This window comes from Mesoplodon bidens (assembly GCF_964165515.1).
Source record: "Mesoplodon bidens genome assembly, chromosome: 6".
NCBI classification, from domain to species: domain Eukaryota; kingdom Metazoa; phylum Chordata; class Mammalia; order Artiodactyla; family Ziphiidae; genus Mesoplodon; species Mesoplodon bidens.
Genome location: NC_138162.1, coordinates 81,231,552 through 81,258,247, shown reverse-complemented (window position 1 = coordinate 81,258,247; position 26,696 = coordinate 81,231,552). Strand labels below are relative to the sequence as shown.

General features: G+C 38.6%; 2 protein-coding genes across 4 annotated transcripts in view; one reads left to right on the top strand and one right to left on the bottom strand.

Annotated features, from left to right (window-relative positions):
• Positions 1-5,286, bottom strand: part of LOC308618661 (uncharacterized protein C9orf85 homolog) — a 62,415-nt gene extending 57,129 nt beyond the window's left edge. Inside the window, exons 1-3 of one of the 3 annotated variants that reach the window (XM_081236826.1) lie at positions 5,080-5,141; positions 3,280-3,351; positions 2,626-2,905 (exon numbers count right to left, since the gene is read on the bottom strand). In XM_081236826.1, coding sequence (XP_081092952.1) covers positions 2,626-2,658 — 33 coding nt within the window. In that variant the 5' untranslated portion in view covers positions 2,659-2,905; positions 3,280-3,351; positions 5,080-5,141. Of the gene's footprint in view, positions 1-2,625; positions 2,906-3,279; positions 3,352-5,079 lie in introns of all 3 variants that reach the window. The other 2 variants (XM_081236827.1, XM_081236825.1) reach the window with 2 other exon arrangements.
• Positions 5,287-6,154: 868 nt separating this feature from the next.
• ABHD17B (abhydrolase domain containing 17B, depalmitoylase) overlaps positions 6,155-26,696 on the top strand; it is a 36,992-nt gene continuing 16,450 nt past the window's right edge. The window contains exon 1 of the mRNA XM_081236823.1: positions 6,155-6,277. The gene's annotated coding sequence lies outside the window, so the exon portion shown is untranslated. The remainder of the gene's footprint in view (positions 6,278-26,696) is intronic.

The following is a 26,696-nucleotide window of genomic DNA, read 5'->3' as shown; positions in this document are numbered from 1 at the left end:
GAGTGAGGAGCCCCACCCCTGCTCCAGAGCCCTGGCTGATTAGATGGGACCTGCTCCAACCAGCCCATATCTGTGATGTGTGACACTCGAGGGGGCCACACTTTATGAGAAGAGACTCTTTCCCCGGAACATTTCAAACAGGTAGTGTTTAGGGGTAATGTCAATAAAGCTCATCTCTGTTCCAACCCTAATCTGGTGTCACATTGCTTCTATTATAGACAAAAACACAATATTCAAAAACAACAACCAACACACAGACACAAAAAGGGAGTTTTGATTTACCCATTCTTTAAGGTCTCCCAGCACAGGCTACACCTAATCAATGGATAGCCAGCCACATGCTATTAATGTAACTTTGGGCACATCATTCACCTCTGAGTCCTAATTTCCCAAGATGCAAAATGGGATAACTGTAGCACCTATCTTAGGGTTATTTTTGAAGATCAAATTAGATAATACATATCAAGTATTCACACATGCTAACACACTTAAGTACATAGCATTAGCTATTATTAACAAAACTTTATTTCCAAAACTATTTAGAGAGTATAACCTCAGACTTTGCTTTTCCTTTTTCATTTCAAGGTAGTAACAAGAGTTTCCCAAAAACAGTGTGTTCCCCCACAAATTAATTCACATTCAACTGGTATTATGTAAACCAAAGTCCACAGCCAGGGAAGTTTTGGCTAAATAATTTTTTTTTAAACTGCAAAACATCTAAGTGTTTTATGCTAATGTACACTATGACCCCCTAAAAGTGAGATCTAGTATTGACCACGAAATTGACTTCTGCCCTAACAAAATCATGCGATCCTGGGTCTCTAACACTTTCAGACATGCTAGTAAAAACAATGCTGACTACACATATGAAACAAACAGCATCCTTAAGAAGATAATATACGCTCTTCCCATTTCATTTAGTTAAATGCTATCCATCCTTCAGACCTCAGGGAAGCGTTCTTAAACCCTCCAAACTTAATCAAGACTTCCTGCTAGATACTCTCAAGGTTCCCTTAGACTTTTCCTTCCTAGCTCGTACTGCCATTTGTATTAACATACTCAAAAAGATTATTTGATTAATGCCTGTCACCTTGCCCACCAAACTATAAGCTTCAATTAAAGGCATGGCTGTATATTATGCTCAACCTTATACCCCTAGTATCTACCACAATGTTTGGTACCAAATAACTGACATGGAACAAATATGTGAATACAAGAATTCACTGCAACTTTATTTGTCATAGTGAAAAACTGAAAACGACTCAAATGTTTATTAATAGGAAAGTAATTAAATAAGCTACTCTACATATATATTATAGAATATTATACACCCATTAAAAAGAATGAGCTTAAGGCTTCCCTGGTGGTGCAGTGGTTGAGAGTCCGCCTGCCGATGCAGGGGACGCGGGTTCGTGCCCCGGTCCGGGAAGATCCCACATGCCTCGGAGCGGCTAGGCTTGTGAGCCGTGGCCACTGAGCCTGCGCGTCCGGAGCCTGTGCTCCGCAACAGGAGAGGCCACAACAGTGGGAGGCCCGTGTACCACCAAAAAAAAAAAAAAAGAATGAGCTTAATCTCTATGTTCTGACATACTCACTTTTCTAAATGAGAAAGGAGAAATGCATTTTATTTCATATGTACTATATTGTGCTTAGATGTCTAAAAACATACACATCTAACTGTTAACAGTGACTACATCTGAAGAGGAACAGGCCTGGAAAAAGGTACTTTCACTTTTACACTTTATACATTTCTCTGTTGTTTCAATATTCTTCAACAAACATGTATTTCTTTTCTAATTAATTTTTTTCAGCTTTGAGCAACTGCAAGTCCACATAAATTATCATATGCTTTATGCTTAGTTCTATTTCTATCACTATTTCTTAAAAATATTTTTGTAATGATCTCCATAGCAATTGTGAGAGGACGGTAAGACAAAAGATAGTATTAACCCTGTAGTATAGATTAAAAGCTATATGTAAACTAACATCACAAAGCAAAATAAACAACAGAACTGGGGCTAAAATGTGGCTCTTTTTTCTTGGTCCAGTGTTCCTTCCACTACACATTATTGCCTTTCCAATAAGGGACACAAGCTTGATATTGATACAATCAGTATTTTAGTACCAAATGACTAGAAGAGATTTTAAACCTACTCCCATCTCCACCTCACCTCTGCCAAGTCATGAGAGGGCACTGCAGGCCAATGGCCATAGAGGCTTCTTTTAATAACCCCAGTGACGGGGAGGTTACAAAATTCTAGTGCATGTTCCTCACTATTAAGACAATTCCCTTATATTGAGCTGAAACCTATCTCTTTTACTTTGACCCGCTGGTTCAAGTTTGGCCATTTGGAATGCGAAGCTTCTCTCCTCTTCTGGAATATACTCAAGTATATGAAGACAGTTATCACCTGTGTCTTTTTGGGAGCGGGTGCTTTACTTAGATAAACTTTCCAAAAAAACAGCTGTCACTATCCAACTTCTAATTTCAGTCCTGACAAATTGCTTGGCAGACGAGGAGACGGAGAACCATCATGCAAGACTATGACAAAATAATGAGGTACAAGTAGTCAATTGTTACTACAATCCTTCAAGGAGAGTTACAGAGAATCATGCACATCTTACCACTCCTTTATTAGATGTTGCTGAATCAAACATCTTTCTGGTATAAAGCACAGGAATGAAGACAGGGTCAGATGCTTCTGACAAAATCTTGGCTTTAGACAGCTACACATAGCTGGTTCAAGAATTTGCCATGAATGCAGCCAATTATTAGTCCTCCATTAGATAGATGAACAATCAACCTAATGATCTTCCTCAGTAAAATATTTCTTGCTGTTTTTGTTAGAACCTCCAATAACAAAGCACCTGGTGGTTCCACCAATGGATGAACGAGACTTCCTCGCTATTTAAAAGAGACAAAGGAATTAATGATAAAAGTGATAAACAAAATGAAACTTAGGGACTGAACTGGAGACTCATGAAAACATTTCAGACCATAATGACATGGTTGTTAGATAACACCAGAAAATACACGATGAAAAGTACAAGAAGTCTAGGAGGAAGTACTAGAACAAGAAGTACAAGTTCAAGAAGTCCTGTACTTAAAAGGACAACAAGCACAGGAAGCGACACTGTAGCTAAATACTTATTAAAACTGCTTTTTATCACCTGATGAAAAACAATCAGCAGTAAATGCTTGTGAAAAAACTTAGAGTAAGAATACAGGGCAAGATAGACATCTATTTGGAATAGCACAGCTCTTTTACTCTGGTTTACCTATTGATGACAGGCACAAACTTGGGAAAGTCTTCCCAAATGTTGCTCCAGGTTTTCCTTCTGAATCTGAACCTAATTAAGGGAAAGGAGAGGTCCCCTGAGCACCCAATTGAAAATATCCCTCCTTATTCTTCTTTACTCAACTGTGCTTCCCTTCATCATAATTTATAGTTATATATCTCTGTGCTTATTGTCCCATGACCCAGAAAACCATAAGTTCCTTGAAGGCAGAGTCAACTCTTTTGAACACTGTATACACATGCACATAGGACCTTGTACATGAAAGATGCTCATTATATATCTGTATAGTGAAGACAGAAAGAGGAAAGAAAAAGATCACTGGTTACCATGAACTGTCACTTTGGGACTTCCCTGGTGATGCAGTGGTTAAGAATCCGCCTGCCAATGCAGGGGACACGGGTTTGATCTTCAGTCCTGGAAGATCCCACATGCCGCGGAGCAACTAAGCCCCTGCGCCACAACTACTGAGCCTGCGCTCGAGAGCCCGCAAGCCACAACTACTGAGCCCACGCGCCTACAGCCAGTGCTCCGCAATGAGAAGCCCACGCACCGCAACGAAGCCTAGCCCCGCTCTGCAACTAGAGAAAGCCCGCACTTAGCAACAAAGACCCAACGCAGCCAAAAAAAGTTACTTTTCTTGCGTAGCCAATGTTGGGAAATTTATCACTTGTTGGACACTAATGATCCAGATCTTTTTTTTTTTTTTTTTTTTTTTTTTTTTTTGCGGTATGCGGGCTTCTCACTGTTGTGGCCTCTCCCGTTGCGGAGCACAGGCTCCGGATGCGCAGGCTCAGCGGCCATGGCTCACGGGCCCAGCCGCTCCGCGGCATATGGGATCCTCCCGGACCGGGGCACGAACCCGCGTCCCCTGCATCGGCAGGTGGACTCTCAACCACTGCGCCACCAGGGAGGCCCCTAGATCATTTTTATATATATCATTTAACCTCTCAACAATACAGGCGGGTTTCTCATTTGAGACCAAAGTAAGACTCAGAGAAATTAAATATTTAATAACTTGCTTAAGCCACACACCTAGCAAATTTGAGCTCCAGTTTATGTTAACGTCAGGTTTATCTGATGGGATGGCGGCTGCCCCCAAGCTGCTCTTGTCTTCAATTATCTCCCCTCCATACAGCTAAGTGAGGAGGGGGAAATACCTAACAGCAAATTAGTAGCTGTATACAACCCAAGACCTCTGGCTATCTATACAGTCTGAATTTCCTTCCAGCTTAAAGAAATCTGCTAAAGAAATGTAAACAGCAAAACAAGCTGTTTTACATTCATCAAATAATTTGATTCTCAAAACAATCTTACAAACGAGAGAGAAATTCCCATTATGTTGGTGTGGACACTGGGGATAAGAGGGCTTAAGAGCTTTCACATTCTCCCTACAAACCTATGGGCCTGGGATTTTCCAAAAAGAAACAGTGACTGCATAAACCTGGTGCAACATTTGAAAAAGACACTAGCGTTATAATCCTCGTTTTCCTACTGCAAATATGTAATCCAGATGGGAGCGTTCAACGACTCAATTTTCCCTTTGCATTTTAGGTTTGATGAGGGCTCCGTTCATTCAGTACAATTAGTCAAATGTTGACCGCCAAATATATTTACGAGGAGACAACACATCCAGGTCAAAGAAAGGGCTACACTGCAGCCAAAACTAACTCTGGGCTGCGGTCCACATTTGCCCTGGCCAACTCGTCTCACTTCCTTCTTTCCCCTCCACTGAACCATTCCTCCCTGGAGTCAGATTTAGGGCAATAGGCAGGTTCCTACCTTGGTCTGAACACTCTTATCAAACTTGTCATTTTTGAAGCTAAACGTATTCTGGTGCCTCTGAGGCCTGGAACGAGCCACGTTCCCTTTCTGGGAGCTCATCGCCGAAACCACAACCACCTCGCGCTGGGACAAGGAAGATGCACACAAGACTAGGATACCAGGAACTATCTCCACGGGGTTCACGCTTCTCTCTGACCCGGAAGGAACTTCACAAGCATTTCTGCCTCCGCCCCCGGCATCCCACGTGACTCCTCGCGGAGGTCAAAGGACACCTTTCGGCCCTTCAGCTCCAACAAGGGTCTTTTACTCAGCCCAGTCTCTACCCTTCCCCATCCGCGAAGCCTCTTTCTCAAACCCGGCGAAAAATCCCACTTTCTTCGAAGCGAGAATTCCCCCATTGGTCCGAATGTGGCAGTCCGCCCCAGTGAAGGGGAGGGAAAACTTTGCTCCTATTGGCTCTTCTTTTCCGCAATCCCCGCCTCCTGCCGACGCAGCTCGGCCTCTCCTGGCGCCCTCCTCCTCTGGGCGGCTTGTGATTGGTGGAAGTCGGGCTAAACTGGAATGCGTCCAACTCCCGGCCCGCTCGCAGGCTGGAGTCCGGGTCAGCCTTGGCACTTTCCTTCAGTCAGTGACCAACTCGTATCTTAGCGAGCTCTCTGCTAGTCCCTGGATTCCTTTCCAGCCTCCTTCCCGCCACGAGAGCGAACCCTGCTGCCGGCAGGCCGAAGGGGAGCAAATAAAGGAGGATTAAAAAGAAGAAAGACCTGGCTGGGTCTGGGTGGTGTTTGCAGTGCCAGAAAGGGAGGTGGCGGCGGCTGCGGCAGCTGCGACCACGGCCGCGCGGGACGTGAGGCCCAACAGCAGCCGACGGCGGCGGCGGCGGCGGAGGCGGCCGCTCCAGCGCCTCGCGCCGGGGCAGTTAGTCAGCAGAACGCGAACCCGTGTGGAGGAGCAGGGCCGGCGCGAGGCGAGACTCGGGAGCGCGAGCCGGCCCCCTCGGGCGCCGCCGTCCTTCCTCGTCCCGGCGCCGGGGGCTGCCGCCCTCGTCCCCCCTCTTTGGCCGGGCCCGCCCGCAGGCCGGGAGAGTCGGGCGGCGGCAGCAGCGTGGATCGCGCCTTGTAGAGGACAGCGCGGCGGCAGAGGTTCTCTCCCGGCCCTTTCTGCCTGACGCCTTGGCTGCGGCCCTCAAGTGCAGGTGCGTGGGGCCGCGGGGGGCCGGGGCGCTGCGGCTGGGCTCGGGGAGGGGGCGCTAGGCCCGGGGCAGCAGCGCGGGAGGGACGAGCCCGGGCCGGGCGGGGGGAGGGGAGCGGGAGGCGTCTTTGTTGTTGGCGACTGGGATGCCTCTCGGCGCCGGCAAAGGCGGAGAAGCCACTCCCGATCGCGTCTGGGTTTTTGAGAAGATTCTCTGTTGGTTCGGTGAAGGGGAGAGGTAGGAAAGTCTTCGCAGTCGGTGAGGCTGCGGGAATCTGGGGGCGGGAGAGGGACGGACAGACGGACTGGGAAAGGTCTTGGGTCCCCCTTGCAGAGAAGGGCCTCATTTCATTCCTTTGCTATTCTCCCTGTGGACGGAGAGATGGGTCCAGGTTCACATTTCGCTCCCTGGCTCATTGTGAGAGTCGCGACGCCTGAAGGCTGTCTCCTGGATGTCCTCGAGTGTGCCAGACTAGACTTTAGCTGGAATCTGCACCGTGCTTGGTGATTTGTGTATTCTGGTCCGCCGCCGTAGGGTGGTTTTCTCTCGATGGTTGAACTCTTTACTTGTTTTCGAACTCTGGGGTAGGCTCATCAGGAATTGTTTTTGAATTGAAAAATTAGAGTTTTTCTTTGGATTTTTTTTAACCCTGAAACGAAAAGTTAGATTGTCAAGTTAGATTGTACTGTCAAGTTAGATTGTACTGTTGTGAAGGACTTTTGTAAAGAAGAGAGTTTAACCCTGGCTTCTTGTTTAAAAAAAAAAAAGAAAGATATGTTCAGAGCTTTGATCCATGGAGATTTCTGCCAACGCCAGGATATAACTTTTTAAGATGACGCATAGATTTAAGTCAGCGTGAAATGGATTTGTTAAGCAGAAGGATGAGTAACGGAATACAGGGAGGGTGACCTTTAAATTTTGGCTGTTAGCTTACAAAAAGGTATTCATGTTTAAAACTTTTCTGTAATATGCAGTACTTGATCCGTAAGATAATTCATTGATTTTTTTAAGGCTCCAATAAATAAAAAGTTTGGAAATCTTGCGTCATTTAAAACTACTAGTCATTAGGTAATGAGTCTGAGTAAAAAGTTAGGTACATGTTGTAAGAGCATTCATCTGTTTATATTAAGAAGAAGACTTAGAATAAAATGAACTTTTCTCTATAAAGAGTTTGTCTCATATGTTTATAGCATAAACTCATTTGGGTGATTTATCTAATATCTAATCAGAGCCAATATTTTGATAACTATCATAATTGCCAGTGTTCTGATTTGGGTGCCCAACTCTTTGGTTGGGAGTAGGGGTGGAGGCTTACTTAAAGAAGAGCAGTGGAGACAGACATGTTTTACCTTATAGAAGAAATAAGGTCCCTGTTGTGCAATAATTGCTATATTACTTGAGATCCAGGAGGAAATGAATAGCACCCTCACCTATATTTTGACCTCTCGTTCTCCTGCTGTAGAATTAATAAGGTTAATTGTCAAGGATAGGATTAGATGTTTAGCAAGCCTAGGCAGTTTTAATCTTGTCACTTGCTGTGCAGTACTGTAGTTGATAAGTGGCTTGTTTCCTTGAGTATCTTTGCCCATTTTGAAATGTGCATGACATCTGACAAAGAATTTTCTATTTCCTGTGACATACAGAATTGCCATAAAGCATTATGGCAAAGTAATGTTTTTGGTAGTTTAATGAACACAGAAGAACTAGGCAGTTAGTGTCTGTTCGAAGTTTTGTCACTGAATTGGTCTACACCTCCAGGCAAGCTATCCCACATCTGAGTCAGTTTCTCCATCTGTAATATAGGACTAATAAAATGTGCATCTGCTCACTATGTAGAAAGGGCAGTGAGAACCAACAGTTCCTCTGGTTATGTGACATTGATTGTTTTAGTTAATAAGAGTACTTTTTAATGCAATTTTGTTTTGGTATCATGAATTTCAGTTCCTTGGTGAAGAATTACGATAAAAAAACATAGTTATAATAGGGAGACTGTCTCTCCATATGCCATCACTTAGGAAGTGATAAACTCAAAATTTCTCCAGTGTTAAGAAGAAAATATAATTTGGTGTCATATCTTTAGAATCAATGATGACAAGAAAATAGAGTGACAGATTGACTTGGTTGGTTTGTTTACTGATAGATTTTATTTCTAATATATCCAAGGTTTTGCTCTTAATTCTCAAAAATTACTCCTACCTTTCCTACCCTATTAAAGATTTCTCACATAGCAATATGGCTCTCAAACCCAGCCTTGTGAGTTGGAGAGGAAAAGTGATGCTTTATGACTTTATTACAGATGAAATAAAGCCTAGAGAAGTTAGTTATTTGAATTGCCTGAAGCTACACAACTTGTAAGAACCAGAACTGAGACTTGAATCTGGGTCTTCTGACTTCTAGTTCTGAATCTTTGCTTTGGAGCAGTATTTTCCAAACATCTGTCTAGGCCCAACAGTTTTCGCCAACTGAGGTGAAATGAGAAATAATATAGCAATGTAAGTATTGGTAATATACAATATAATGAATATTCATGCGCTCATTACCCAGTTGGAAAGTTAAAACTACAAAACAAAGCTTCCTCTGTACTTGGTACCCCTCTTAAATCCTATTCCCTCTTTTCCCCACTCCCAACCGCTAACATGCATCCTTCCGTTTATACTTTACTGCATTCCTTTATATCCATGAACACTATATGGTTTTTCTTTGATTGGTTTAAGACTATTTAAATATGAATTTTGTATCTGTAGCTTGCTTTCTTCACTGATCATACCAAGATTTATCTATGTTTATTCAGGTAGCTCTAGTTTATTTTTACTGTCATACGGTGTGTGTTTCATATTGTGACTGTATCAGGTTTCTGTTGGTCATTTTAGTTGTTTCCAATTGTTTGCTTATTAAACAGTGCGTAGGGAATATTCCGGTATATATTTACTTAGGTGCATGTGCAAGGCTTCCTCTAGGGTAGTGGTTCTTGAACCTATATCCCATTTTTAAAGAAATATTTTACAACTTCCCCAATACTGTCCTAAAATGAAATTCATAATAATAAACTTACATTCATATTTTAAATAAAGTAATGCGCTGACTAAAATAAAGAAGTAATTTATAACAAAGTAATGTATTGCACTGTGTCAATGCTCAGGCTCAACCACACTGTAATCTTGCTACCAAGTGTGATAGTAGACCAGTAACATTAGAATTCTGGGAGCTTGTTAGAAATCAGAACCTCAGGCCCTACCCTAGTGATTCAGGTGCTGAATATTAACAAGATTCCCAGGTGAGTTGAGTGCACCTTAAAGTCTAAGAAGCACTGCTAGAAGAAATAGTAGTAGTCAGGTACTTTGCACGGATAGGATCACCATGAATAGGACAGCTGCTAAAGCAGATTAAACAGGTGTGTTGAATTGGCCATTCAAATACCAACAGAGGCACTGATATTGATAAGGGAGTTTCTGAAATAACTAATTTCAGTAAAGTTGGAACAAAAATAAAAGGGTTGCATTCTTTAAAATCTTCACCTATATTAAAACAATACAAATATACTTTGTGTTAAATCCTATTTATTAATATCTGACTTTATTTTTTCCTTCTGTTCCCTTAAATGAGTGTCCAGCAGAATGTTCAAAAGTCATGGGACGTGGCACAGCATTATCTTTACACACCAAGTGTGCCTCGTGTCCCTGGCATCTATACAGTAGTACCCCCCATTTGTTACAACAACTAAAAAGCCATTATTGAGCAAGATTGCCCTGGGATATAAATCTAGTAGTAAATTGCTAGAACACAGGGTAGGAGCTGCTTCTTCAACTTCATTTGATAACTACCAGTTTTCTCTCCAGAGTGTTTGTATCATTAATGGATTAAAGGGTCTGTTTTCTCACCTTCCAGATACTTTAGACTTGTTAAGATTTGACATTATGAGGAGTATGAAATGTTACTTCATTGTAAGTTTCTTTTGTATCTTCCCCAGTTAGTCATGCTGTTGAGAACACTTTCATTTATTTTTTGGCTATTCATGTTCCTTCTTCTATGAATTGCCTATTCTGTTTTTCTATGGGTTTAGTTTATTGATTTGTAAATGCTTTTTATGTATTCTGGATGGCAATGCTTGGTAGGCTTTACAGATATTTTCTAGTCATTTGCATGCCTTTTCACTTTAAGTATGGTATCTTTTGGTGACTAGACGTTCTTAATTTTAATGTCAAATTCTTTTATGATTATGCTTTTTCTCTTTAAAGGAAATCTTCTCTATCTTGAGATTATAAAGATTCTGTTATAGTTTGTTTTAAAAGTTTTACTTTTTCACATGTAAATCTTAAATACACATGGGGCTATTTTTATAAATGACGTGTTTGTGAATCTAAATTTACTCAGTAAAAATGACTACCCTTTATACTGAAATTATTTTTATGTTAATATGTGCTTATGAAATTATAGTGATAGTATATTATATTTAGTTTGTAATATCCCTTTGTGGCAAAATTAAAACTTGGTAACTCTTGTCATTCCAATTTTTTTTTTTTTTTTTAATTTGGATTGAACACACACGCCCTGCATTGAAAGGCGAAGTCTTAATCACTGGCCCACCAGGGAAGTCCCCAATTTGACTTTTTTAATAAAAGGTTTGGGAACCACTGCTTTTAGAGTACTCTGATTCCTTTTTTCATCTGTGTCTTACATTCAGCCTCTAAAACATCACAGAAAGTGAGCAGGTACTCTCAGGTACTAATCTTTCATCATTTGCATCTCCACATTTTACAGTTTGTTTTATATGTCTTGTCATCATTTTTTATTCTGGCTAGAATTTTTTAAATGATACTTATCCTAATTTTTTAACAGAATTTCAGACTAAATTCAAATATTTTAATGTTAATTTGGCTCAGATATAGGTCCTGTTTTGTTTTCCCAGGAATTAAAGGTGAAAATGGTTAAACAAGTCCTTGTACAGTTAAAGATGAAAAGTGGGAAAGGAAGAATGGGCCGGTGTCTACTATCAGTCACTCTTCTAGGTTTGAGGGGTGCATCTGTAAACAAAACAAGCAAAGATCCCTAACTTTCTAGAGCTTACCACCTAGCAGAGGACCATACACAATATGCACAATAAATATCTAATATGTTAGAAAGCGATAAATAACTTCTAAAGAAAAGGTAGAGAATGGTGAGGAGGAAATCAAACGAGGAAGTTTTGACCTATTAAATAGGTCTCCCCTTTGAGAAGGGGAGAATGAGCACAGTGTGCAGTGAGGGCATTAACCATGTGGACAATCTTGGAAGAGTGGACAGAATATAGTCAAGTTAAAACTGTGTTCCTGGCTCTCCCACTTAATAAGTTGTGTGAACTTGGACAAGTTGATTGACTTAACCTGAAGCCTTGATTTCTTCATATGTAAAGGGATGATAACCTGAGAAAAGTATTATTAAGATTAAAGGAGAGGGGCTTCCCTGGTGGCGCAGTGGTTGAGAGTCCGCCTGCAGATGCAGGGGACACGGGTTCGTGCCCCGGTCCGGGAGGATCCCACATGCCGCGGAGCGGCTAGGCCCGTGAGCCATGGCCGCTGAGCCTGTGCGTGCGCTCCGCAAGGGGAGAGGCCACAACAGTGAGAGGCCCGCATAACACACACACACACACACACACAAAAAAAAAAGATTAAAGGAGATAACAAGTAAAAGCACCTACCTCCTTCCCTCCCTGCCCCAGCCCCCTGCCATGTAGCACTCTGTACTTTATTTTTATAGCAATAGAGATAGGGGTCTTTACCCTTAAAAATACATACTGCTAGAGAAATTCTTTTCATTATGTCTGTCTTGGCATATTTAACTAAGATTTATTTTTAGAATGTAGCCACAGTGAAAGAATAGGATTAAGAGAATAAGTATATGCTTGATGTAGGTCAGGATGAGGAAGAAAGAGGCGTTGAACTCATTAACTTGGTGTAGGCCAGTCTCCATTCCAATCCCAACAACCTAAAATAAAAGAAAATGCCTCCAGGAACAAAAGTAGAAGACATTATCAGTTTATCTAGTGCAACAAATTTGTTTGGCTTCTGAATTTACATTATTCTTAAATGTGTTTTGAAAATTAAAAGCAGTTGAAATAATTCCTGTAATAAACTTCCCCCCAAAATTCCATCAGCAAACTGTAGCCTAGATTTTTTGTTTCTGATTAGTATCCTGCTTGGTGTACTGATAATTTTTCACTCTTTAGTTTTGCCATCTCCACCCCTAAAAAGTAAAAATTATTCTCCACACATCAGCTATTAGCGAGAAAATAATGCCATTCGGTAACTTGGTTTGGCAAGCTTACATTCCATTCACAGCTTTTAAACAGACCTCACTGTCACTTTTATTAATGAAGATTTCGGGCGGTTAAGTTAATGGGAGTGAGGAAGATCTTTAAAAATTATGCATGGAAGACATTCTGATAGAATTCCCTAGGATAGTTGCTTTCAATTTTTCATTTGTTAAAATCCATAAGAAGTTTTGCTTTCATGACCTAATACATGCATATGCACACACACAAAAATGTTGCACCTAAGATTATCTAAATGCTCAGTAGAATGAATGCAAAGGGAAGTACTTAGAAATAAGAATACCAGGAAGGGAAGAGGGTGGGGGAATCATGTATGACATGTTAAAGAGTTTAGATTTATCCAAGAGGGATATAAGACTTATTGAAAGATTTTAAACAAAAAAAATGAAATCACTTGGCAACAGTGTAGAGTGTGCATTAGAGGGGTATGAGATAGACACTACTGAGTGACTTTTTAATATTAAGTTGAAAAGTGGTTGAGCTAAGATGTGCCTGAGGGGATGGAGAGGTACCTAGGAGTTAGGCCTTGATTGAATGAGAGGACTGAAGAGAGAGAGAGGGGGGAGGAGGGAAGGAAATACAGATTTAGATATTCAGGGTCTATAGCTTAAGGGAGAGGTCTGTGCTAGAGATTTAGGTTTAGTTTTTTAGCTTTAGACACCATCAGTGTATAAATGGTAGTTAAAGCCAGGGGTATGGCTGAGAACAAAAGACAGGAAGAAAAAGACCAAAGTTGTAGTTAGAGCATAGGTTTGGGCGAATTAAACAAAAGATAAGAGGACGATAAAAGGCAATTTGTAAATAATAGTAATAATAATAATAGTATAACCTTTGAAAAGATCACCAGAAAAACCTAGATTGGAAGTTAGTTTCAAGAAGGAGAGGAGAGGACAATGGTGTTTAATTCCACAAGTGATTGTGTAAAAGGAAGACCAAGAAATACCCAATGCACTTGAAATTATGAGGTTACCGGTAATCCTAAATGGATCAACAACTTCATGATAGATGTTAGATCACAATTCATTTTGGCCCTCATGGTGAACAGTGGAAAATGAGAAGTAAAGAAGTTTGATTTTGAAAGATACTCAGAGAAGGTAGTAGAATCTAGATATATACACTTTTTTTTTTTAAGAGGAGACTCTTGGATATGTTTATAAACAGCAGAGATGAATCAGAAGAGCAGGAGAGGCTGAAGATACAGGAAACATCAGAGAGGATAACTGATTAGGCAAGGTCTTGGAAGATGCTGGAGGCGTTGGAACCCTCCAGAATATGTGTGGAGGAGTCTGTCCTGAGGGAGTGACACTTCGCACAGTCAGGATTTGATTGATTTCGAGGGTCCAGAAAGGGATTATAAAATACATGCCTGCATTTTCCAAGTAAAAAGAACATCTTTTCTGCATCTAGTATGGCAGGAATTTAGATGTCTCATTTTATGTTCCCAGTAACTCTGCACAGTTTACAAATAAGATTGAGGCTCAGAGAAGTACTGTGATTTGTCTAAAGCTCACACAACTTAGAAGGTAACTGAGCTGTGATTTGATTGCATTTATATCTAGTTTCAAAGCCCAGTAGTTCTAAAATTTTTTATTTTTGAGGGGAACAATCAGATTTCCAAAAAAGGGGAAGGATAATGAGAGACTACCAGTTGAAGTTTTGCTCAGTACAATCACTCCAAAAATAAAAACTTAGTATCTATTACCATTTCTTAGTTTCTTACAAGAGTTTCATTTTTACACAAAAAGATATATTTTAATGTTAGAAAACTGTTGAAAGGATATAACCTCCAAATAGAGGGCAAACCTTTAAATTTATTAACTCACTACTTTTGTCCTTAACTTTTCTCATTTTGCTGAAGAATGGTAAAAACTTGATTATAGGCTAGTACCAGCCCTCAAACCACCCATGCCAACAAGGATTCATGAAATGAAACTTATATATACAAAAATATAGTACATTGTTACCATTGTATAACAAACTTCAGTTGTTAGAGCTGAATATTTTATTGTGTTCAAAAAAACTAAATATTGTATTTCCCCCATATTAGAAACTTCTTTCATATTTTGTTTTGCTGCAAATTGATTTCTAAGGGTTCTCATTACCAAACTTGTAAGAAATTAATAAAATGATAAACAAAAGCAACTCCTAGAAATTCAAAGCATTAATTCACAAACTGTTTCCTTTTGTAAATTTGTTAGATACTTCTGGGTTTTGTGTATTATGGCTTATTTTTTAAATTGCTGAAAGCCACTGTAAATCTAAATACTTTCAGAAATAGAAAATCAAATTGCTTTAACAGATATTTTGTACCATTGCTTACTACCCTACCTTGTCCCACTTTGGGAATATTATCCTGGATGCATAAACTTATTTGCTTATAGAAGTGTAAGTATTGCCTAACCAACTATAACAGTACATCTTTAATCAACACATGTGTATCTTATTTTTTTAGTGTTCCTATCAAAGTGAAGAACTGACTTAGTTCCATCTTCCTCTCTTTAAGTCTGAAGTTCTGCTTCTGCCTGTGATGGCACTGGAAAGTAGTACTAGTAATACAGGGGGGAAAAAATCACTGTTCAGGGGCTTACAGTGGGGCACCGACTGATACCTTATCACTTAGGGACAATATGCTCCACCTGAGGGCTGCAGGAGCGAATCACTCAGTTATTTTAAGTGCCCAAATCATTTAAAAGTGAATGCTTTAAGAATATAAATTCTTCCCACTAGCACACATTTCATCCCAAAAGAAACTGTCAGTAGCCGAGAATGTTCAGTTTTTGCCAATACAAAATTTAAATTAACTCTTCAAAGTAACTAATGAATTCTAGGCTCGCTAAAATGGCTCCCAAATTAATCAACTTGGAAGCATTTCAACTTTTTTTTTGCCACCATTCAAATAACTTTTAAAAAAGGATTTTCTAGCCTTGTCAGAAGATACTCGTGATATAACTTAATATAGAAAAATATAGTATTATAGCTTTATAATCAGGAAAATGGATTTGCTATTGCAGTTAATGGGTATTAGCCAGATAAAACATCCCCAATTAGCACATTAATAAAATGTACATGTGGTAATTATCCTTAACTTACTGGTCTGCTTATTTAACTACCTTTCTTAAGGATTTTAAGTATATCAGAAGGTGTTTTTTTTAATGCATAGAGTGCAATGTAAATAGAAGCATAATTTGTTAATTATTATGGTTTCCAGGAAGATTCAAGCCATAAATTACATACATTAGTGTTGTGAATCCTGGTTCAAAATAACAAAACAAAACCTATTTTAATTATATTTAGCGTTATCTATCTCAGTTTATGTTCTGTCAGGTCTTTAGGTATAACTGCAAGTTCTTATTTTCTTTACTCTTTATCTCTTTCATTTCATTAGTAAATTATTGATCAGGTGCTGCCTGTATACTGCTGAAGAAAACACATGGTCACTAACCTCATAGTAAAGACAGTAGGCATTAATCAGTTAAGCACACATGGCAGGGATCACAATATTCAACTGTAAAGGAAAAGAACTGGATGCTATGAGGAAGAATAACAATTTAGATTCGAGGCTTATAAGATGTCTGGAAAAAGTGGCATTTGAGACTGGAATATTGAGAGGTCAGAGGGAGCAAATCAGGAAAGTGTGCAAATCCTGACTTGGAAACAGCTTTCAGGGAACTGAAAGAGGGTGAGTGAGGGAGTCTGCAATCATAGAGGTGAAAGTATCAAGATAAGTTTGGAGAGGTAAGTAAAGGCCAGATCACACAAGGCCTTTAATGACCTGTGGAGAAGTTAGATTTTATTACAGGTACATCGGGAAGCTATCAAGGAGTTCTTGAGCAGATTACCTTGTAGGCTATGTAGAAAAGAAATTGTAGGTTAGGAGAACATATGAATGGAAGAAATTCACATTTACTCTCAAATATTTTCCATTTGTTTGTTTACTCACACATTCTAAGTTGTTCCTTCTGCTGTGTTATTCTACATAACCCTGGTCAGTCCTTTCATTTGTAAAAGCCAGGAATTACTATAAAAGAGTAGAAAAGGTAACCTCAGTAAATCAAAGGAATTGCATGTGTTCTCATCTGCAATAAAGGATGAAAGAAATTGTTTTTCCAGATTGAACTCTCTGTTTAGTATTTATTTAGACTTTACAATATTGAGGTCGAGGTCATTGAAAACTACCTGTTGTTTGATACTGTTTTGACTTAATTTCAATAATGTTCCCACAGGTTTCACAATTTTTGTTCTCTTTAAAAATGTTATATTTTAGAGGCTATTTTTATATTCTTGGTATTTTTAATAGAATAAACAATCAAATTTCTCTTTCTATAGGGTCAAGGAGAGGAAGGGAATTATATCCAGTTGTATAAAGAGCAACATTGTGAACATAGGATACAATGCCCCCCAAATCCAGGCAGATTACAGAGGAGAATTAGGATTTAGCATAATAAAATATTCTTGCTGGAAATGCTCTAGATGTTATTGTTGAATCTTCTCACATTAAAACTGAGGTAGTTGGGGGCATAAGAGCTCATTTAAATAGAGTTGTAACTAAAGCCTAAGTTTCCTAACTCCTCAGCTGGTGCTGTTTCTACCATTCCTTTGATTTATAAAAATGAGGTACATATAATGTGAAACAAGACTTCTTCAAAAGGTAAAAATTGTATGCAATACCAAAAATCATTAGATGAGTTTAATATTTCATGCCGAAGATGATATTTAGTAACCCAGTTGATGACATTTGAAAGGATGAGTGGACTACCCATCTTTAATGTTTGCTTTCTTCCTCCTTCCAAACAAGTATTTACACCAGAGATACACAAGACATGTATCTAAAACTAGCTCTCAGATTCTTCTCAAATCAAGTATCAAGGATTTGCCTCAACTGTTTTTGCAATCTTCTGTTCCCCTTCCCACCATCCCACTTTTCTCCAGTTGCATTACTGGGCATACAGCATCAAAAACATCATTGTTCTGTATCAGCTTTTACTAAAATACTTTTCAGACCTATTCTAGAAATTGTCTCTAAAAGAAAACAAACAAACAAAGAAATGTCTGCAGTGTTTACTTTGTTTGCTACTTGCCTCATTGAAAGGAAAATTTAAGACAAAATTTTTATTAACTAAAATATCCAGTAAATCAAGATTACCTTTAGTTTATTTTGTGTGGGAGAAAGTTTTATGTGTTACTAATTTGAAAAAACAGTTACCTTTAAATGTAGTCATGTATTGATATTTAATTAAAGGATGTGGTTTATACATTTTGCACCATATAGCCATTTGTTAAATCTTCTGCTTTCTAAATCATGTGTGTTTGATGTACCTCCATGTAGCAGGTTGAAGAGTATGCCTGTTTGAGGTTTGTTTTTGAAAGCTTAAGATTTAAATAAATAAAATTCTTCAGTAGTACACAAGTTACCAAGTTACTGTGCTCTAAAATCATCAGTACTATCAGATTCTAATGTAATTCCAAGTCAGTGCAGGCTTATATGCAGTTGCCTAAATTACTGCATCATTCTTTATTCCATGTGTAAAGAACTACAATGGTTTTCTATATATTGTTAAACAGATTTATTTTTAAATTTCTAATTTATCTAATCCTCCCCTTTCCCTGTTTTTTTTTCTTCCTTTCTACCATGTACCTTTGCCTTAGTTCTTTCTCAACTGTCATACTTTTACATGTATTATTCTCCTAGCCTGGAGGGTTTTCCCTCTGCTTTTGGAAGTTGTATTTACTCTCTTTAGTTCTAACTCCTTCATAAGGTCTTTCCTAAATGTTATCTACTTTCGTCTGATTTCTGAAACTTAAAGTGTACCCTATATTACATAGCATTTAATTTTTTATAAGATGAAAAGAGCCTGTAGAGCATTAATTTATTAATAATATATATATTCATTCATTATAATACATGTAAAATACTGACAGCCAATTTACAAAAGAACACATGAATTTAAGAATTAAAAGAGACTTGAATGAATGTTAGGCCAATTGCCTTATTTTTTCAAATGAAGAAACATAAGAGTTAAATTACTTGCCTGAGGTTTTAAAGAATTAAAACTGACTTTTAGTCTGTTAAATATGTTGTTCTTATTTTCTTTAATTGGGCATTTAAACCTTTCTTCTTTGAAATAGTTATTCTAGTTCTTATCAGGCACTCCTGAAGAAAATTTGCACAAAACTTCCATGTTTGAAGAAATGATGGCAAAATGTTGATTTGTTGAGGCCAGGAAAGGTATTAAGCACAAGTTACAGTCATGAGTATTTATTACACACTTTCTAGGAGTGGTAGTATTTCTTCAGACCTTTACTTAACAGGTGAGTATAGCTAAGGAAAAGCAGCTGGCAACCAAGAGAAAAAGGAAGTGGTGGAGATGGCAGTTTATGTTGTGTTGATAGACAAACTGAAGGCCATATTAGTAAGAATTGACTGGCTTGTTACACAATCTGTATAAAAGAGGTAATTATACTTGTTAAGGAATGTTGTACTTATATTAAGGCCTCATAAGTGCCAGCATTCCCCCCATATCCCTACTAAAAATATGGAGAAGGGATTGATATGAGGAATATACTTCTATGCTGCTTATGCAGTTCTGTGGTTCTTTTGTCCCAATGCTTAATGAAAATACCTCTGTCAAAATCATATCTATAGGAACACTTGAAATTGTACTCTGATCCACCCTGAAGCCATGTGGTTTTGTGTTTTTTTGTTGCCTGCTTAAACAGATTTATATGTTTCACTTCTCTCTACTGCTTTATTAAATAATGGTAGGATAAAACTGACTTAATTTAAATAACCTAAATTTCACTCCTTCACCAAATAAACTTTTTTTTTTTTTTTCTGTGGTACGCGGGCCTCTCACTGTTGTGGCTTCTCCTGTTGCGGAGCACAGGCTCTGGATGCGCAGGCTCAGCAGCCATGGCTCACGGGCCCAGCCACTCCGCAGCATGTGGGATCTTCCCGGACCGGGGCACAAACCCATGTCCCCTGCATTGGCAGGTGGACTCTCAACCACTGCGCCACCAGGGAAGCCCAAATAAACATTTTTAAAAGGTTAAATCTCAGAGCTGGTCTAGTGGAAGAGCCTGTTATTTTGAGAATTGATGTTTAATTACATATATGCAAGTTTGGACTACTTCCATTTTCAATGGGAAGAATGTGCCAAGCTCTCAGCTTCTGTAATGCCACCTTGTCAGTGTTCTAATGCTTAGAATTGTTTCTTATTAACATCTTCTACCCCAAAATGGCAGTGTATCAGGATAACATAATAATGTATTTTTCTCAAGAATTGACATTGGACAAACACTTAGCAGGATGGTTCAGAGCTAGGTACTATTTAATCAATTCCATGCAAAAGCAGTTACTGTGCTATCTGCTTGGGTCAAACCTGAAAATTACCTTAGATACCAACAGCACTATTAAGGATATGTGTGGTTCTTTGAACCCTGAAACTATATGCAAAATTTTTAGTAAAAAGGATCCAAAACATTTAATAACAGAGTGACCTGAAAACTCTCTTCTAAAAAATCTGTTGGTTCTTGAGTTAGAATTTGTTACATAGTCATTTTATGCTTCTTAAGTCTTATTAACTAACCTACCTATACTTTGATTCTGTAAATGCTCATTTTGTCCCAAACTTCACTTCTGTATGGTTAATATTCTCAGCTCTATATTCTCCTGACTTCAATTTCCTTTTTCCCTTTTGGCAGTGCACAATTTTGGTAGCAGAATTACAATTTTGGTAGCGACTTCCTGACCTCGGGATATGCCTTCAACCTGGGCATTAAGGAATATTCCTAGCTTGTTGTTGTATACTGTCAGTACAGAAAAACATATTGCATTTCTATACATTAACAAAGAATTAGAACATGGTATTTTTAAAAAGGTTAAATAGAGAATACAGGAATACAAACACTCAGAGATTGCAGTTCTTCCCAAATTGATTTCTAGATTCAGTGCCACTCATCAACATCCCAGAGAATATCAAGTATCAAAGTTAATCCAAATGACAAATCCCCATCGGGTGGTTATATAGTTGTTACTGGAAACTGATGCCACCTTTGAGAGCAGTTTGGCAGTCCATTTTGGATACATTTTAAGAAATAGAAATTTGACAATATTAAAGCATATATCCAAAGACTTCCTAAAATCCTTGCATACTTGAAGGCCACTGAAATATATCACTTTCTTCCATGTAATAAGTAAAATTTGCCTGTTTTAAACAGTGACGTCATAATCTTCAGAAAAGAACATCAAAGCTGTGAATTTATAAATGCCAGTCCAGGTTTTACTTACTTTTTTGCCACCTGGTGGCCAAGACCACTTCCTTCCTGTTGCCCCAGGTACATAGTCTCACATTCTGAACCCCCAAACAAACTTTTTTTTTCATGTAGTCTTAGATTTTTAAATTTTATTTGGTTTGGCTTTGGTTTGTTCTTGTGTATGAAATGGGAAGGTCTTTCATCCTTGTTCTTCTTTCTCCACTGGACTCGTTATACTCTCTCCACATCCACACCATAGCGAAACATTTCATTCCCAATACTAATCTTAACTCAGTGATTAAAAGCATGGACTCTGGGTCAAACTGCTAAGTATCAATCCTGGCTTCACTACAGTGATCTGGGGGAAACTAAACTTCTCGGTTTTCTCATCTGTAAATTGGGCTGGTGGGGAGGATAATGGCATCTCTTTCATAGGGTTGTTAAAAGTTTAATTTATGAAGTTTTTTTTTTTACAAGATCTAGCTATATAAGTATTTTGATAAATAAACACTAGCTTGGCTTTTGTAACCTAGCAAAATATCATACCTGCAGGTTTAGATTTCTGAATGTCACAAGTGATACTAATGTTTGATTTATTTTGTTTTACAAACTAGCTCAGCTATCATTGGCTTTTGAGTGACTTCTGTGTGGCAGCCATTGCTAGAAGTAGGTATACTTGAATATTGAGTATATGCAATGAAGGGTATGTGTGAGATACGGTTCAAAACAATAAGGACAGAAATGTCCTTGTGGTTAGTAAATAGTTGGTAATTTACAAAGTGGTTCAGCTGATTAATTGTACAATAAAGAAAAAACATTTTTAAGCCCAAAAAGTCTGGCTCCTTTTGGAACAGGACTCCATGGGCCCCTCATATACATTTCCATGCTTTTAGAAGATACCTTTTAATAATCTATACAGACTGGAATTTAACTTTTTAGTGATAATTCACTGAGTAGTGCAGATATAAAACGTCTAAAAATTTTGAAGTTTAGGAGTTTGCAGAGTATATACTTAAATTTAAATTTCTTGAAAAATTGAAATAAGTTTTATTTTAAGAATATAAAATATTTTAAATACTTGACAGTATAATTTTCATATTCAACATATTAAAATTTAAAGTGTATTTAACCCATATTTTAAAAATTAACTTTGAATTGTTAACCTAGTTTTGTTTTATTTTATTTAAATATACAGCTTGCTAGATACAGCATTTCTTTATTTTGTTTCTGATAGATGGGAAGTGAGAAATAATTCAAAATAAATCTACATTAGAATGAAACTAAAAATATTTTTATACTTTTTGAAACATTGTTTCTCCCCCAAAAGAAATGAAAGCAAGGACTTGAACAGATGTTTGTTCACCCATGTTCATAGCAGCATTATTCACAGTAGCCAGAAGTGTCCAGCAGATTGATTAATGGATAAACTAAATGTGATATGTACATAAAATGGACTATTATTCAGCCTTTAAAAGGAAGGAAAGTCTGACACATACTGCAACATGATGAACCTTGAAGACGTGCTAAGTGAAATAAGCCAGTCACAAAAGGACAAATACTATATGATTCCACTAGAGTAGTCAAATTCATAGTGACAAAAAGTAGGATGGTGATTGGGAGGGGCTGGGGGAAGGAGGGAATAAGGGAATCATTGCTTAGTAGTACAAAGTTCCAGTTGGGGAAGATGAAAAAGTTCTGAAGAAGATTGGTAGTGGTGATTGCCTAACAGTATAAATGTACCTAATGCCACAGAATTGTACACTTAAAAATGCTTAAAATGATCAATTTTATGTTATGTATATTTTACCACAATTTTAAAAAACACAGTGTTTCCCCCAGAGTGGCCAGGAGACACAGAAATCACTCATTTTGAAAAGCAACTGTGTGAAATAGGAATCTCTCACCCCCCTCAGGAATACCTGCACTCCTCCTCCCCACATTGTCACTAGCCTATCCCCCTCCCCCAAATTACAGCTCATTAACTATAATTTGCAAAATATAAATTAACATGCTTGTTTAGGTACTTTTTTAGTGGTGGGGGAAACTTTGAAAATCTCTGAAGTTTTTCAAATTAAATATTTCTTCACTCTTTTACATGCTGTGGGGCTTCCCTGGTGGCGCAGTGGTTGAGAGTCCGCCTGCCGATGCAGGGGACACGGGTTCGTGCCCCGGTCCGGGAAGATCCCACATGCCGCGGAGCGGCTGGGCCCGTGAGCCATGGCCGCTGAGCCTGCGTGTCCGGAGCCTGTGCTCCGCAACGGGAGAGGCCACAACAGTGAGAGGCCCGCGTACCAAAAATAATAATAATAATACATGCTGTGGAAGATTGAGTGAATTGAAGCTTTTGACTGTAAATGAAGCTTAATTGTAAAGTTTTAGAACTAGAAGAAATCTTAATATCTAGTTCAAACTTCTCATTTTATTTAAAAGGAGAATTAGATTTAAAGGGATTGACTTCCCTAAAGTCACCAACTTTATAGTTTCTGGACTATACTGTACTCATTTGAATAATTTACTGGGTAGAATCCCTAATTGCGTTACTGGACCAGATAGTTAAAGCTGTACCATGTTCTTGAATATATGTAAGGTATCTTCTGTTCCCATTGAAAACGGTAAATAGAACACACTTTTTTCTTCCATAGGCAGAGGTGGATGGATGTATATGGGAGAGATTGATAGACTTGAGACTGACTCAAGTAAAGTACCCTATCCCCAGAAATCCTCTTTATTTTCATAGTTATAGGAGTTCTATATAAGACTGCAGCTAGTCAGTCCTATTCAGACTAGAAGTCTGCTGGGTCAGCATGCTTACACAAATATAAAGGATACTCAATTTAATTCTTTGCTCATAAATGTGAACAGTCAGTGAAGAAGCAATCTAACAGCATGAAAATCAAAGATGAGCAAACAGAAGGAACAAACATCTGAAAAACACAGATGGACAGAACAACAAAAATTTGGCTCACTTAGTATTCTAAGAGAGATTTCAGAGGATATTGCACCCATAAACCAAAAAGTTGGGGGTTTTTGGTTTTTTTGTTTTTGTTTTTTTGGCTGTGTTGGGTCTTCATTGCTGTGCGCGGGCGGTGCGCGGGCTTCCCATTGCGGTGGCTTCTCTTGTTGCGGAGCACAGGCTCTAGGCGGGTGGGCTTCAGTAGATGTGGCTTGTGGGCTCAGTAGTTGTGGCTCTTGGGCTCTAGAGCGCAGGCTTGGTAGTTGTGGCGCACGGGCTTAGTTGCTCCACGGCGTGTGGGATCCTCCTGGGCCAGAGCTTGAACCTGTGTCCCCTGCACTGACAGGCAGATTCTAACCACTGCGCCACCAGGGAAGCCCAACCAAAAAGTTTTAATGTTAAAACTGATTTTATACTCTAGAGTACCAAGGTAGATATGTGAGATAAACTAGCAGAAATTACCTAGGAAATAGAGCTGAAAGAGAAGGGAAAAGGAAAGAAAAGTTTGTAAGTATAATAGTCCTAGGTTTCCTAAATAGGAATTCCTGGTAGAAAGAGAAAGAGGTGAAGAGGGTAAAAAACAGAAGAAAAATTCTTTGAGCTAAAGAAAGTCCTGAGGCTTTAGATCAAAATGACTTGTTAAATACACAACAGAATGAATGAAAACACACATTTAGATATAGTCTCATAAAATTTCAGAGCTCAGGATAAAGGAAAATCTCATAGTTTTTTTTGTGGCGGGGGGAGAGATGGGAATTACTTTAAAAAACAAAAATCAGATTGGTATTAGGAATCAACATTGGATGCTAGAAGATGTGGGCAAATGATTTAAACTGGGGTGGAAATTTCTTTAAAAACTTGTCATTCTAAAGCATGCCTAGTTTGCCATTTGTGAAATCTAAGTAAGAACTTTGTTTTTAAATAAATATTTTTGGCTGCGTTGGGTCTTGGTTGCTGCGCGCGGGCTTTCTCTAGCTGAGGCGAGCGGGGGCTACTCTTTGTGGAGGTGCCACCGCAGGCTTCTCATTGCAGTGGCTTCTCTTGTTGCGGAACATGGGCTCTAGGTGCACGGTCCTCAGTAGTTGTGTCTCACGGGCTCCAGAGCGTAGGCTCAGTAGTTGTGCTGAGGCATGTGGGATCTTAACCACTGTGCCACTAGGGAAGTCCCAAAGTAGGAACTTTTTTAAATGGTACATTAAAATGTGCTTTATTTCCCCCAGGCCCTTGTGAGAGAGGGAGGGCAAATGCTTGGAGATGTATTCTAGCAAAACCAAACAAAAAATAATCCCACAGAAGAATTAAAACATGAGATTATGAAACAACAGAAGGATGATGAAAAGAAATCCTAGCTAGAGAGACCCCTGGGCTGTGAACTGTCCCAGAACTTAATTGTTTCAGTTTAAAACAACTCACTGGGGACTAAGAACATCTTCAGAAACAACACAGATTCTGTTGCACAAATTCGAAGAATAAGAAGTTGGGATATGTTAAATGTGATAAAAGCTTATGAACTTTCTGAAAATTAAAAAAAGGCAGCAGCTCTAGGAAAATTAAAGGCTCTTCAGAAAGTCCAAATATGAAACAAACTGAAATGTGCCTTAATTTTGAGCAGTTATCAGAGTTATAAACACCTTCACACTTGGAATTTAGTGACATAAAATATCCCACTACTTGGATGGCAGTGGATAACATTGTAAATACTTCTTATTGTTACCCAATTTTAAGAAATCAACCTATAGATAAAACAGAAAATTTTTATAATTATAAAACAAACTGCAAATGATATAAAACTTAATGTGAAGGTAATTGTATAGCCAATTATAATGGTATTTGATTACATAGGAAGCCAGTGGAAACTTCCTGAAGTTGATGGAACAAGAAATGGAGATTCAAGTATAATGTTGAAAGTTATAAAATAACCTATAAAAACTTTCAAATAACATCAGAATGAGCAAAGAAGGGAAAAAGGGTAAATGCTCTAATCTTTCATAATAATGAAACATTATGATAGTGGAGGATAAATACATGAGTGTGGTATTAAACATCAGATCTAAAAGCAAATGACCCAACGTCATAATTTCTGAGATTGAACCTGGTTTGGTTTGAGTTTGGGGTGGGATTAGGGAAGAGACTTTTGTTTTAAATCTTTATTTTTATTAAATTCATACAAGCATATGGTTAAGGAGCCAAATGATTCTACAAAGTTTGTTGTGAAAATTAGCAAGCCAGGGCCCTGTCTCCTTGATATATCCTTTCCCAGGGAGTATTAACTTTCTTTTGAAGGATTCTTTTTATATTTACCTCCATATCTCTAGATAACAGTATTTTTTATACATCTTTATTGGAGTATAATTGCTTCCCAATGTTGTGTTAGTTTCTGCTGTACAACAAAGTTAATCAGCTATATGCACACACATATCCCCATATCTCCTCCCTCTTGCGTCTCCCTCCCACACTCCCTATCCCACCCCTCTAGGTCATCACAGAGCACCAAGCTGATCTCCCGTGCTATGCAGCAGCTTCCCACCAGCCATCCATTTTACATTTGGTAGTGTATGTATATCAGTGCTACTCTCTCACTAGTCCTAGCCTCCCCTTCCCCACTGTGTCCTCAAGTCCATTCTCAACGTCTGCTAGATAACAGTATTATATTGCTACTTCTTACGTGTTGACATCCCACTTACAGAAGGCCCCCTAGTGTAACACACATCCTTCTTATTCCCACAACTTCCCCATGTAACCTCTGGCATATAAGTATCGTTCGATCTTTCTTTCACATTAGTCTGATTCCTCAGAGAAGATTCCTCCAATGTAAACCTCTGGTCTTCTGAGTTGGGAACAGTATCTAGGGAACTGAATTCTTAAATTGACTTTTAACCAGTACTTATTTTAGCCTGGCAGGAAGACTG